This window comes from Colias croceus, chromosome 17, assembly GCF_905220415.1.
Source record: "Colias croceus chromosome 17, ilColCroc2.1".
NCBI classification, from domain to species: Eukaryota; Metazoa; Arthropoda; class Insecta; order Lepidoptera; family Pieridae; genus Colias; species Colias croceus.
Window position 1 is genome coordinate 7,783,448 of NC_059553.1, and position 14,411 is coordinate 7,797,858.

General features: G+C 31.8%; 1 protein-coding gene across 1 annotated transcript; it reads right to left on the reverse strand.

The window, feature by feature from the left end:
* Positions 1–822: 822 nt before the first annotated feature.
* LOC123698932 (BAG family molecular chaperone regulator 2) lies at positions 823–9,824 on the reverse strand. Its single transcript, XM_045645761.1, has 4 exons — positions 9,591–9,824; positions 8,722–8,864; positions 7,062–7,174; positions 823–3,274 (listed from the first exon to the last, which is right to left on the reverse strand). The coding sequence occupies exons 1-4, from the start codon at positions 9,695–9,697 to the stop codon at positions 3,035–3,037; spliced, it is 603 nt and encodes a 200-aa protein (XP_045501717.1). The 5' UTR covers positions 9,698–9,824; the 3' UTR covers positions 823–3,034.
* Positions 9,825–14,411: the final 4,587 nt, after the last annotated feature.

Sequence of the window (14,411 nt, forward strand, 5' to 3'; positions counted from 1 at the left end):
AGCTAAATGAAAAATTAGGCTAGTAGATAGATACAAGTTCCATTATGTATAAAATTAATTAAAAAAAAGGAAGTGAAACTTCTTTATCGTGGTTGGAAAAAAATTAAGTGTAACATTTTTTCGTTACGCGCCATCTTTTTCTTATCCCTCTTCTTATACCACGCGTTTTATTGAATGTGAAGGAAAATTAAAACAAGAGTAATCAAATATTTACATCATTTATTTTCATTATAATTTACATAGATACATTAATAAATAAATAAATAATAAAATAAATACTCGTACCTATGATAATTCAAAATATATTAATCCGACGACATACTCGTATCTAAAATATAAGCGCTTCTGCACAGTACGGGTGTCGGGTACCACGAATAGACTAAAATATACACGTAGTCTGTACACTGCATTAACGGTCATCGCTGGCCAATCACAAATGAGTCTATGTTTTCCCTCTTGTATCCTATTTTTACAATAAAATATATATAACTTGTCTCCGTGGATAGAGTATGTAGGTGTGAGTATAAGCAAGCACAATTATATGAGTAGGAAGGAATATCTTTTATAATATTCGTCTGCCCAGCTAGAACCTAAACACTCAAATTCACAAGGTGAAATAAAATAACTAAAATAGCTGGTGTTCACACGTATATTAAAATGTCTTTACTCTTTACTATCTTTTTGTTACATGGTGACCGTACAGAGACGAATCAAACGAACCAAGTTATTAAAAATCGCTCAATTATCTTAAGCGAAAAGTAGTGTAACTAACCTTACTATGATTTTTAGGCATTAGGTAGGGAACATAATAAAAACACCACATATGATCAGACAGTTTATTAGGCTTCCGCAAAATAAATTTAACAAAGAAACGCTAAAATTATTTTAACATTATCTTGAATAAGCCAGTAAAGTGCACCGATAGAACCACATCAAGTTTACACAGAACTTACATGTTCACTCCACAAATTTAGGTATAGCAAAAACTTAAATTTAGACGGTAACTAAAAATAAATTTGGCAATATTAATATGTATTAAGCATTAATAAACTCGAAATTATAAATATCGTTAGAAAAACCTTAATTACAACACGTCCAATCAACATTCCCATAGACACGGCGAAAAATATTCGTAATTATTAAACTGACTAATACTTTAAAGATTTTTAAACTTATTTATGGAAGGAAATAATATAATAAATATAGTGAAAAGAACTTACAATATAAGTTTAAAGATATCATGAGTAACAATTTTTAAACGATAAAACATAAAACCTGTCACTTTGTTCAAAAGAGTTAATTTCGAATATTTTTCGCCGCGTCTCCACATTTTTTCCTGTTCCTTCCAAAGTCACAGTCATTCCTACCTACTTTCACTGTTTAGTTCAAAAACGAACTAAATACATAGCTCAATAAGATTCATAAACCCATTACATGGGACTAATATATTACAATAAGGCTACATAAGGCGTGACGAAAAACAAAATCTGAATCCTGACTTTACCAATTACGTCCTTTAATTATATAAAAATGTATACGATAAATCGCGACACAATAATCTCAACTCGAATAAAAACTGGCTACACATAAACAGTTTAAACTGCTAACCGTAGAAAAAAATAAAAAAAATGAAATAACGTAATCATAACATAAAAATAATTATATTTCTAAATAAATATGCACAAAATCACAATTGCCAAAAGCATAACACATGGCTGAGCGACATCAATGAGATCTTCGCGAAACTGTATACGATAATGTACTTAACGTGCGAGTAATATGGTTTACATTCGCGTATACGATTTCACAATCGATAAAAGCGGAGCGGAGATTGGCGGAACTAAAAATTAAGCAATAATATTGATTTAGGAAAAATTCTAAGGTATTTTAAAACGATGCGTTTTGCATCAGACTATCAACTACTTAGATATTATTATCCGGGTACAAAATTGAATATTACTGGGACAGGAAGATGTACAAATCTATATTTATTTAAATGCTGATATCAAGCCTGACGTTTGTAATATTTCTAGAATTTTCTTTGTCTTTAATCCTGAACATCAAGAGCTTAAACTAGCGTATAAAGAAATTACTATGATGTAAAATATCAGTATAAAAATTTCTTATATTGTATTCTCCGCTTTGCTTTTATGAATTTCGGCGTTCAGTGTAGCGGATACATAAGGAATGGGTATGGCGGATGTGTCTATAACGAATATAAATATTTTCCTGTAATATATGGGAATATTATAGAAGAAATTATACCAGTAAAAATATAATTAAATAAATGGAATTATTCTAAATGAAATTTCTTCTTCTTCTATTATTATTTAAAGAAAAAATCTTTTGCTAATATTATGTTGTCTTCTTATAAAAAAAAAAAATTGGAAGTATCGTATAAAATCAAGTTTACAAGAAAGATATTTTCCATTATTATTTTTGGCATTACTTTAGATATGTTTGCACTTTACAGTATGCAAAAGTATTGAATTTGACACCAAATGTTACTTTTATATTATGTTAATTATTACATTTGCATTATCCATATTGTGATAGTTAGTTACAAATTACAATCATAGAAAACCTAGCAATGCATAATATCAGCACGACAAATTTACCAATTAAGAAATATAAGAAGTAACATATTATGCGGACTGATTAAATGGATTTTTTCCAACAATCTAACTTTACAAGTTGTTTTCTGTCCTTTCCATCATATTATGTTAATGTGCATAAAAGATACATTATTTTATACTGCGACAAACTTCTTTCGGATCGGATAACCGTTCAGTTAATAAACTTACATTTTAGATTGTTCATAAAAATGAACTTTAATTTCAAAACACAACAAATAGACCGATTACTCGCAGTCCTATTTTTCCTTTCCTATAAACATGCACTAATTTACCACAATATTACGACGAGAAGGACAACTTCTACTAATTTGTTTCCATAGTAAAAAAATCCATTTACATTCGAATAGACACATCCACCGGCAGCAGACCGCTCAGTCGATCCTCAGCTCCCTCAAAGCTCACGAGTACGTAGTCACATTTAGTTTCGCGAAGTATTCCAATAAGCCTTGAAGGCGTTTCTTAACCCTTTTCTGGTCATCCAAAGTGCAGCCAAGTATGGCGCTTTCAAAGTTCTTGTCTGTCCCACTGCTGGGGTCAGGTTGGGATGTGCACGCATTCATGTACGTTTGGCAACGCGAGTGCGCGACCACTGCGTCCTCGTGTACGGACATCACTAGCTGGTCTATGTACATGTTCACCTGGAAATTGAGAATAATAGTTAATAATAAAGGAGGGCACTGAAAAACAGCGCTGCCAATGTTACTGAACATTGCAGCATATGCTGAGATGTCTCCTTTTTGTCAGGGTCGTATGACACACCTTAATAAAAATAGTTATCATTTTATTTTTTTGTGTATATTTATTATGTTATTAATTTAAGTGTTTACCTGTATTGTTGTTGCTATTTCTTGTTGTGGTGTTTTCCTATTTAACTTTTACGGTTTAATGTTTTATGTCTATGTGTGTGTGTGTGTGTTGTGCTGTCCTTGATAAATAAATGTTTCTTTCTTTCTTTCTAGTTAGGAGTGAGTGAAACATGCAAGATATTTGTAATAACTAATAACATACTTTAATCATTGGTTTTTATACTTGTGAAACAGTTACTTCATAAGACACATTGCGTTGCGTCTATAATATAAAAAGGGAATTAAGTAAAACGTTTTAAGAGACGTCGCAAAAAATTAGTATTTATGACATATCTGCTAGTGATAGACATATTTTTATCTGTGCCTAACTATTTATAATACATCAATTAATTTGAAATTACTGTATCTATACTAATATTATAAAGCTGAAGAGTTTGTTTGTTTGTTTGAACGCGCTAATCTCGGGAACTACTGGTCCGATTTGAAAAATTCTTTCGGTGTTAGATAGCTCATTTATCGAGGAAGGCTATAGGCTATATATCATCACGCTACGACCAACGGGACGGGAGCCACGGGGGTGAAACCGCGCGGAGCAGCTAGTAATGGATATGTGTTGTGCTATCTAGCCGTTATTTTACATTAACCCATTGAGCCCCAAGCGGCCCGATCGGTCCCAGACACAATAGATTTTCTATTGTGTCTGTGGTTCCGGGGCCTGAGTTACTACAGCAATAAAAAAATTGATTGGAATGCAACTGAGAGCCTTATATATTTCTTAAACATAAACGATATTATTTCTTACATTTAAGGAGCATTACCAACTTAGTACAGATAAATGCAAACACTGTTTAATAACCTTCCAGTCAAACATCTGGTAACCATTGAATAGAATCGTTAATTTATTATCCTTCTGAAGTAACACGTGTCCTGAATCTGAGTCATTGATTTTGTAAGCCTAGAATTATTTAATGTGCCAATAACCGAATAGAATATGCATGCTAGGAGGAATACTGACCAAAAATTTGCAACGCCAACAAATCGCGAGTGAGAGCTTATTATGGAGATAATATAGTGATCTAGTCTGTGTGCTCTCTCTAATCATCAACCTCAGTAGATTATCCTATATTCTAGCGAACACCGACCTACTTGATATTTCACAATAATAACTAGTTACGTCGTAAAATCTTTTTAAATAAGCAATCGTAACACTGCACCAGACATTCATATCGAGGCGTGTTAAATGAATAGTCAGGATTATGACGAAGATCATCGACCGAATCGACCGCCCAGCGTTCACGGCAATTTGGGTAATTACCACTTCGATAATTACTGCAATAACAGCTGTTGTGTAGACGTGTTAATTGAATAATCATTCTATTATTGGAAGGAATATATTGCTTGAGGTAGGAAATATTAATTTCATACATTTTAATGAGTCCTTCGTCGGTCAGCACGAAATAGGTAATTTATAAAAAATTAATTTTGTTCGTTACCTACTATTCCTTTCCTATATAAAATAAAACCTATTATATTTAAAATCGTTCCCTATATTCATGTATGATACAAATTAACTGGACTTTTAACCAATTATGAATTCAATGCCAATTTTTTTAAACCTTCAATGTCTCAAACACTTACGCACTTTAGAACTGAATATTGATCATATTTAGCATTACGTGTGTAAAAGTTCGAGGATTAAAACCACAAAGGTTTTAATCCACGTTCATTGTATTTTAATACACCGAGACCCCATTGCATATATCCAACCGCAACGAGCTATCGACCTTGCAGCCTGTGTATAATGTATCATTTGAATTCCTAGCGCGCCTGGGTTCGCGTGCAAATTGTTTCACATAGGTACTTATTGTAAATTCTTTTGCGATACTTTTTAATTTTTTATGCATACGCCATATTTAAATTGATATGTATATTAATGTAATGTAGGTATATTACTTTTACTTGGAGGATTGCATTAACATGACGTGATATGAAGGTTTATTCAATTTCACAGAAAATTTATAAAAAAATAATGAAAATGTGTACGCTATCGATAATAATCTGATAATAATAAATGCTCGCTCTTTGAGACCTGTTTATTATCTACCCTTATAATCATAAGATGTAGCCCAAAAAACATATTGTTTACTGCTGACTTGTTTCAAACTGTTCGAGATATTATTATGACTCTACTAGTATTCTTCAATAAACAAAATCAGCTTGTTAATTTCACACATTTAAACAAAGACAAAAAAAAAGCATAATGAGTAAACCAAAGTAGGAATAAGTAATTTAAATTTCTGGTATAGAGTTAGAGATTAAATTTGTGCCGTGAAAATAAAAAAACTGACCTTAAAATTGAATAACGTAGCTACAGATTACATACTTTATTTTATAATAATAATAGTTAAAAAAAAACTAAAAAACACGCTTTTTATAGAAAACCGAACTAAAAAATAGAAAATTTTATCAAATTAGTGTATTGTCATCGGTCCTCAGTAAATCTACAAAGTTTGAACGAAATCTGGCCGTTTAAAGTGGGTCAAAATCGCGCCCAAAGAAGTCGGTTACAAACATACAGGTGAAGCTAATATAAAGCGTGTAAAAAGAATAAAAACAATAAAAGAGATACAAGGCCGAAAATTACAAAATAAACAAGTCAAGTGATGGTTATGCCTGATAACTTAAAAATTATTTTAAATTTTTGTTAAACGCATAAATATCTCTACAATATAGAACAAAGTCGCTTTCTCTGTCCCTTTGTATGCTTAAATCTTTAAAACTTACAAACGGATTTTGATGCGGTTTTTTTTAACAGATAGAGTGATTCAAGAGGAAGGTTTTAGTAAATAATTTATTAGGTTTTAGACAAAGCGGGCGAAGCCGCGGGCGGTAAGCTTTATTAATTACAAATCAATTTAATTACAAAATCTTCTTCATTTTCCAGAAAACAAGAGAAGCGTGATAAATAATATCTAGAGACACAGACTAACTAGAGATATTTCAGTCACCGACACAAATATATTATATCAATGTATTTTCATTGATAAGGCTCTCAATGGAACTGTCTATTGGCATAAAACAATTATCACTTGCATTTTTTGTATAAACATATCACATATCGCTAGGATGTGGTTATGATAACATTAAGTGTAATCATAACAGTCAATATTTTGTTGAGGACGCAAATAAATAAGATATATTTCAAAATATTTAATGCTATAAAACTAAAATAAATATTAAGGTACAAATATGCAGAGGCTCAATATGCTACTTTTGCAAATTTTTATGAGCAGTGGTGATCATTAATGTTAGGCGGACCACATTTGCTTGCTCTAACATAAATAAGCCTTTCTAACGGATTTTTAAAGCGATTATATCGAAGAGTAAAAAATAAAATCTAACTCTTTAATTTCATAAATGTGTAAGGGTGCTTTACCACCAGAGATTTTCGAGGATGCGTAGCGAGGGATGTGTTTGTAAAAAACCAATAGTATCGCTACAAACAGCGTTTGAAACGATACTATTGGTTCTCGCATCCTCGCATATCTCTGATGGAAAAACACCCTAATGCGTAAATTAAAACATGTAGAGGTATATATTTTCCTGGTATAAGTCTTACCTGATGCAAAGCTTCTTCTTGCTGCTGGTCGCGGTCGGTTCGCACGGCCACTTCGACCGTGAGGGCGCGCGCCAGAATACGGTCCGCGTAACGTGTTATGTCGTCTTTGTCACCTGCAAGCGGATATTTTTTGCTATTTTTATAAGTTTTTAACAAAATATAAGATGTTTTATTGCATAGTTTATTTAATACTAAGATTACAAAGAGGTATTTTCTAAACTAGAACTTTGAGATAGAAAGTAAGGAATCTATTAAATTAGTTAATTTATTTTATTTAGTATCAGTAGAAAAGCCACATCAACGATAACATAGGCAATATTTTACATATTAGTTTTTGTTAGAGATCAAGACAGATTTTTGTTACAGATTTGTAGACCGTATTTCATAGTATTTCGTTTTGTAACATAATGATTACACACGTATTGTTGATTTCGTATGACATTGTAGATTTGCGAACGTATATTACGTCGCGATACGTGCATTGGAACGCAGATTAGACTTGTTACAAACTGAAAACAATATATCATAAAACCTCACTCTCAGTCTCGATTAATCTATATTAATATCTATATTAATCTATACTAATATTATAAAGAGGAAAACTTTGTTTGTTTGTTTGTAATGAATAGGCTCATAAACTACTGGACCGATTTTAAAAATTCTTTCACCATTCGAAAGCTACATTATCCATGAGTAATATAGGATAGGTTTTACCCCGGAAATTCCACGGGAACGGGAACTAGTTATGCGAGTTTTTCTATGAAACCGCGGGCGGAGCCGCCGGCGGAAAGCTGGTCATGACATAAAGTTATCAAATAAACCTATTTAAAAAAACAGGGATATGAATCAAGTTATTATCTTCAGCACAAAAATTGGTGTTGTTTATTATATTATTATCAATGAACTTATCATCATGAATTATCAGAATTGTTAGGTGAATAAACTGGCTAGTCACCTGATGTAATTTTTTTATACACATTGAAATTTATATTTCCTATATTTAAAGTTTCTTTTTAGAGTATAGAGATATAATAAAACTTATTAAAATCAGTTTTGTTGTTCACACAGGAAAGAGGATTATAAATAATAATGCAAAAAGGAACATTCATAAAGTTTGAGATTCTATAAATAAAAGCTTATTTACTTTAATGGTGGCTGAAATGATGATGATAACTGAAATGATGGCTAGCCACTTCTCCTGACTTCATCTCAGTATAAAAAATATGTATAGTTTATATGTTATGCCTTCTAATGATAAGATAAATATTTATTTTTAATTTTTCATTTAGTATCTGAGTTATACTATAACATACTCACAAAAAAATTGAATCTTTACTCATTATGGATACACTAGTAATGCAATCAATAACACAATTTTAACAGTAATCCTGCTAAACATGCATCTTACTCAACCTCATTCATAACTCTACAACAATTCCATAACTATATAAATGATTAGCGGTCCGCCCAGGCTTCACCCGTGGTACATATTTTGCAATAAAAAGTCAGCATATGTTCTTTCTCAGGGTCTAAAGATTGTCTGTGCCAAATTTCATCACAATCGGTCCAGTAGTTTATGAGCCTATTCATCACAATCAATCAAACAAACAAACAAAGTTTTCCTCTTTATAATATTAGTGTAGACAAACAAATTACTCACATTCCGAGATATCAGTAAGCAGTTCAGAGTGCTTGATGCTATCGAGCGTAGACAGAAGGGAGTCCTTTTCCTCCTCAATCCTCACTGTGTCCCTGCGAAGCCTCTCCACTCGCAACTCCACTTGGTCTAGTACAGCTATCAGTCTGTATTGATTCAATATATCTTATTAAAAGTGTAGACTATAGATTATTTATGAATAGAATTTATCTCTCTGTCTTAAGTATTCGTGTAACAGAGTCCAAGAGAGAAATAAAGGTTACAACAAAAACTATGTAAATATTAAATAACTTTGTTTTCCATAACAATGGTTTATTATTTTGATAAATGATAATGAAAAATGCCACTTATAATACAAATTCCACATGTCATACAAATAAAAGAAGTGTGATTAAGAAACAGGAACTTACCTGTTCTCAGGCCAAGAAGAAATACATTGTATAAATTATGATTCAAAGTAAATTATTAAAACGAGCCTATGGAGCAGAACATAGTATACGAAATGTGTGGGTGTTTTACATAAAGATAAGATTGATTGTATCTTGCTGCTGTATATTGCGTGACGCTGAATATTCAATCATTTCCGAAGCAATAATGAGAACAAAAATGTTAATTACAGTTAGCATAAATATCTCTTGTGATATTTGTAGAATGTAATAAACAACTATAAAAAAAGACAAAATAATACTTTACAACTCATTTTGGTCGTGTGGGCGCTAGTAAGTCATTATATTTTTATAACGACCGTAAAAATTTGGATGACCAAATATGGGAGAAGTACGCTACCATATGGCGTCAATAATTATAATCGAGCATCTGGAATTATTTGATTAGAACGTCACGTAGAGAAAGTGTATTAAAACAATGATTACCTGTCTTTCGGTGCCTGTGTTCCTAAAGCCGAGGTTTCGTCAATGAGGGGTAAACAGGAACTCTCCGCCGAATGTGTCCAGTCCGTAGAGTACAAATCCACTTCCATCTTTTCCACTTTATTTGAATTTAAAAGAATAAGATAAACAAAATTCTATAACTTTCGGGAATTTTGTTGTACAAGTCAGGAAGATAAATAATACGTTCTCGCTGCAACAGAAAACTTATGTCATAATTTGACAATGACAATGCGACAGCTGACTAAAAGTTTGACAGCGGCAATTTTACAAGAAGTCTGTTTTTTTTTCAAATATGGCAATAATGCCATATAGGTTGTTCTAGAAAAAAATAAAGAAAAAAGGACAATCCCATTTGGATTTATAACAATCTTATAATAATGAAATAATTACCTTTCAAACATTTTTCATTAATTTTATTTTATTCTAAAATTATATTAATGCAATTTACATATTTATATGTAATGTTAATAAAGGAAATAAATAATAATACATCAACAATAAAAATCTAATTAGCAGGCTAAACTTTAGAGGAAAGTAAAATAATTATCTCTGTATTGGGGCAAACTGAAAAAGTTTGCAACTATATTATGTATTATAACAGTTGCAAAATACTCCACTAGCTGTGCTAGCCATCAAAGGAAGTTTGCAGAGGAGAATATATTAGTGTTTGAATTTTTGCTGAGTATTAATAGTGGTAATTAATAGTAACTTGATTCATAAGCAACAACATAAAATTATGCCCTCACCTTTTTGTCCTTTGTAAAGCAGACTAACCCATACAAATAAGATTAAATTTACATTGATGTATTGACCAACTAGAAGTTTGTAGGGTAGTCGTTATTCGTAATTTTTTTTAAAGTGGAGCACCTAATGACGGTCTTAAACATTAGATTGTAGCATGTACTTAATATGTCGCTAGGGAATAAAATACCCACAAAAAATACCTAACTAAAACATATACTAAATAGAAACTAGGTGAGAAATAAAACAAGTTGGTATTTTATAATATTATTATATTTACATACATTTAGTTATTTCTTAAATAAATTACAAACAAAATCTTAGGTTAATTTTTAATTACCTCATTTATATAATATCTAGAGTCTATAGTCTATACTCTATACATACCATAAAATAATACTGAAGAGATCCTTGTAGGTAATTTCAGACAAAATAAGTTCAATATTTTTCGTAAATTAATCCCAAATAAATTCTCATAATTCTTTTATAAACCAAAATTTACCCTTGAATATTATCACAAAGTTGAATAAATAAAAGTATGGATATGTTTTATATAGAAATAAAATTTGTATTGCAAAATATAATAACCTTTTATTAATACAACTACTAAATAGCGGACGGTACAACGACATAGAACCATCTATTAATATTAAACTAGGTTATAACTTATATTTCATTTATGCAATTGTTAGGACATGCGATATTTTTATAAGTAGAGGAAAAGAGAATAATTTCATTTCGAACATGTCATGATGTTTAGATTATAATGTTTCTCTAACGTGATAGTAGGAGCATAGTATCAAGAGTGAAGAGAACAAGTAAGTATTCTTCGAACAAAGGTACATCGCGCCGTTTGTATGTACGCGGAGCGCTTGGCCCCGCCCCCCGTTCATGTAATGCAAGCTTGACGCACGCACACAACGCCGCTCGGTTACCTACTTCTCATGGACCGTTCTCGTGGGGCGTGCCACTTCTGTGAGCGGTCGGTGTTTGTTTATAAATATTTAAAATATCAACGTGACAAGTGACAACCCTACGCCTCGCGAGTTTAGGTACCGTGCGCTCCTAAACGCCGGCCGGGAGAGGGCCTACTTGCTCTCTTTATACTATGGTAGAAGGGGATTTCGGCCTTTCACATAGGTACTATACAATATAATATTTAAACGAGAAACTATTTTAATTACTTAGGCCTTAGTCAATATTTTCTATCCAATTAATTGAATGTATTTAAAATTATTACTTACATCCTTTTAGAACACTTTGTAGATAGGGAGGCGAGGTAGCTAAATGGCGTAATTCAACGGCGTCGTCGAGACTTATCAAAATCGAAAGAGAAAATAATTTCGGAAAGAAAAGCTTCTATGGTAAAAACCATTTTAGCGGTGGGTTTGGCGTCTACTACGGATTTTCAAAAATGTAAAAAAAAACAGTTACTTGGGCATTCTCGAGCACGTCAGATATTCATACTACGTATGGCCCAAGTGCCTCTGATAACAACGGTATACTAATCTGCCGGTTTGCGTGGTGGGACTAGGCATATAAATTCGTCAAAAATGCACAAAAAAAAAATTTACTCGAGCGCGTCAGATTTTCGGAAGGGGTGTTAATAAGGCCCCAAGAAAGCTCTCCTTAAAAAAACTGACGATTACGGCATGACGATAAGTTACGATGAATTTTTGAAAATGCAGAAAAAAAAAAGTCATTTTGAAATACTCGAGCGCGTCAGATTTTCATAGGGGAGGTTTATCTAGGTATTCTGAAAGCATATTTTCTTAATCTGATAAAAATGATGGTGGGTTCTCTTAAACTGACCGAAAAAGGTTTGTGGGTTTCTTTTTTTTAATCATCGTTATTTCATATCAATTTTTCTTACCATCCTCAGTTTTCGAGATATACTCAAAAAACCGGGAGTTTGAGTTTTTATGATGCTTCAAGTAAAAAAAAAAAAATTAAACATTGGACAAAAATGAAAAGAGACCTTTTTTTGTAAAATAAAATTACCTTTTTTGTTTATTTAAACTTTTTTTTTTGAAAAAGTAAAGTTCGCGACTTATATGCTGCAACGCGTTTTTCGGAAGACGAAATGGCTCCTACAGACTTCCGGTCATGCGGAAACCGGCAGATTTTGTGTTTTTAGTAAGTTTTAGATTATATTCTTCAAAATAAAAAAAATAAAAATCGCGCTCGAGAATGCCGGGTTAACGTTTTTTTTTTTACAAGTGTGCGACCCTATAACTCGGCGGCGTCAAGGACTTATGGTCAGATTAATTAAATTTAGTCTTAAAACACTAAAATCAACCCCCAATATCTTAATCTGACGCGCTCGAGTATTTCAGACTATCGATTTTTTTTTACTAATCTGATCGTCTATCCTAGGCGCGCGTCACTACATATAGAGCTAAATAGTGAAAAAGTTTGTTCTATTAGGTCTAAGGTATCTCTCATATCTTAAACTGCCACGCTCGAGTATTGCAGAAAATTCCCCTCTTCGCCTCCCTATCTATTGGATATTTATTAACCGACTTCAAAAAAAAGGAGGAGGTTATCAATTCGGCCGGTATATTTTTTTTTTTTTTTTTATGTATGTACACCGATTACTCCGAGGTTTCTGAACCGATTTACGTGATTCTTTTTTTGTTCGATGCGGGATGGTGTCGAATTGGTCCCATAAAAATTTTATTCGGATAGGCCCAGTAGTTTTTATTTTATGAGCATTTTTGTGTGTAGGTATTTGTAAATTTTACAAGTGCAAGTTTGAAGTCGGTTGTTTTTAACGCAGTTATCACTTGTTTCCATTCTACGTTCTCTCTATCTATATTTTTTTATTCATTTCACACCTATCTATTCGTAAAACAGCTTTTATTTTGGACATTTTGATCTTATGAAAGACTAATATTCTCTTTACCTCTACAATCTATATGGTACATGAATATTAAATAGCCTGTAAGTATCTATACATATAATAAATCTGTAGAAGGGTCAATTCTGTACATTGAAAACATTGAAAAAATAAATAGCAGGGGGTGTTACTGGATCGATACCAAACCCAAATATGTGATTAAAAAATTTTTTGTCTGTCTGTCTGTCTGCCTGTCTGTCTGTATGTTCAGGCATCACGTGAAAACTAACGGTTCTATTTCGATGAAACTTGGTATAATTATACTTTATTATCCTGAGCATAAAATAGGATACTTTTTATCCCGGAAAAATACGTAGAAAAAATTTAATCTTAATTTTTCCGCGCGGACGGAGTCGCGGGCGGAAGCTAGTCTACAAATAAAATTAGTATAGGCATTGTGTTAGTATACAACATAGAAAACTTTACTTCCTAATGGTTTGCCTATTAGTTTTCTTTTTGCGCATATTAAAATATAATGATACAATCTCAACAATTAAGTGGCTAAGTGCTTTCGTGGACTCATAACTATATACAATACCAATATTTTCAGAATTTTACTATTATAAAGCGCCTTAGTATGTTTCACATCTATTTAGCACGTGCATTTTTAAGCATATTTTAAGTAGGACAAGTGGTTATGATTAAGAGAAGTTTAGAAGACATGACAGCAAATATCTAAAAATAATACCTTAAAAAATACCCATAATGCAAAAAAATAATCGATAATTATTTCTGTATTTTGAAAGTGAAATAAAAATCTCACATTTAATGAAATAAACAAAAATGTAAGAATTATAAAGGAAAAATTGAAAAGGTGGGCGATTTTATATTTTAAAAAGCAAAACAAATATTTCATGGCACTGATTGACGCATTGTTATTATTTGCGAATGTATAACATTATGAATATCAAACATATGGTTTGATATTCAGAATTTTAATAAAGTTAAGCTAAGTTTATACAATGTGGAAGAAATATAAATAAAAATAAGTGAAATAGATACATAGTTACTTATGTAAAAATAATTTACAAAAGAGAAATATAATAGTTCAGGATACATCGCCCATTTTTGCAAGTGACTACTATCAAGCCAATTTTCCGTTTGTAGCTTTATTTTGATGAGATGCCCAATAATTTCGTGTACAAAAGTCTCGATTGTGGTAG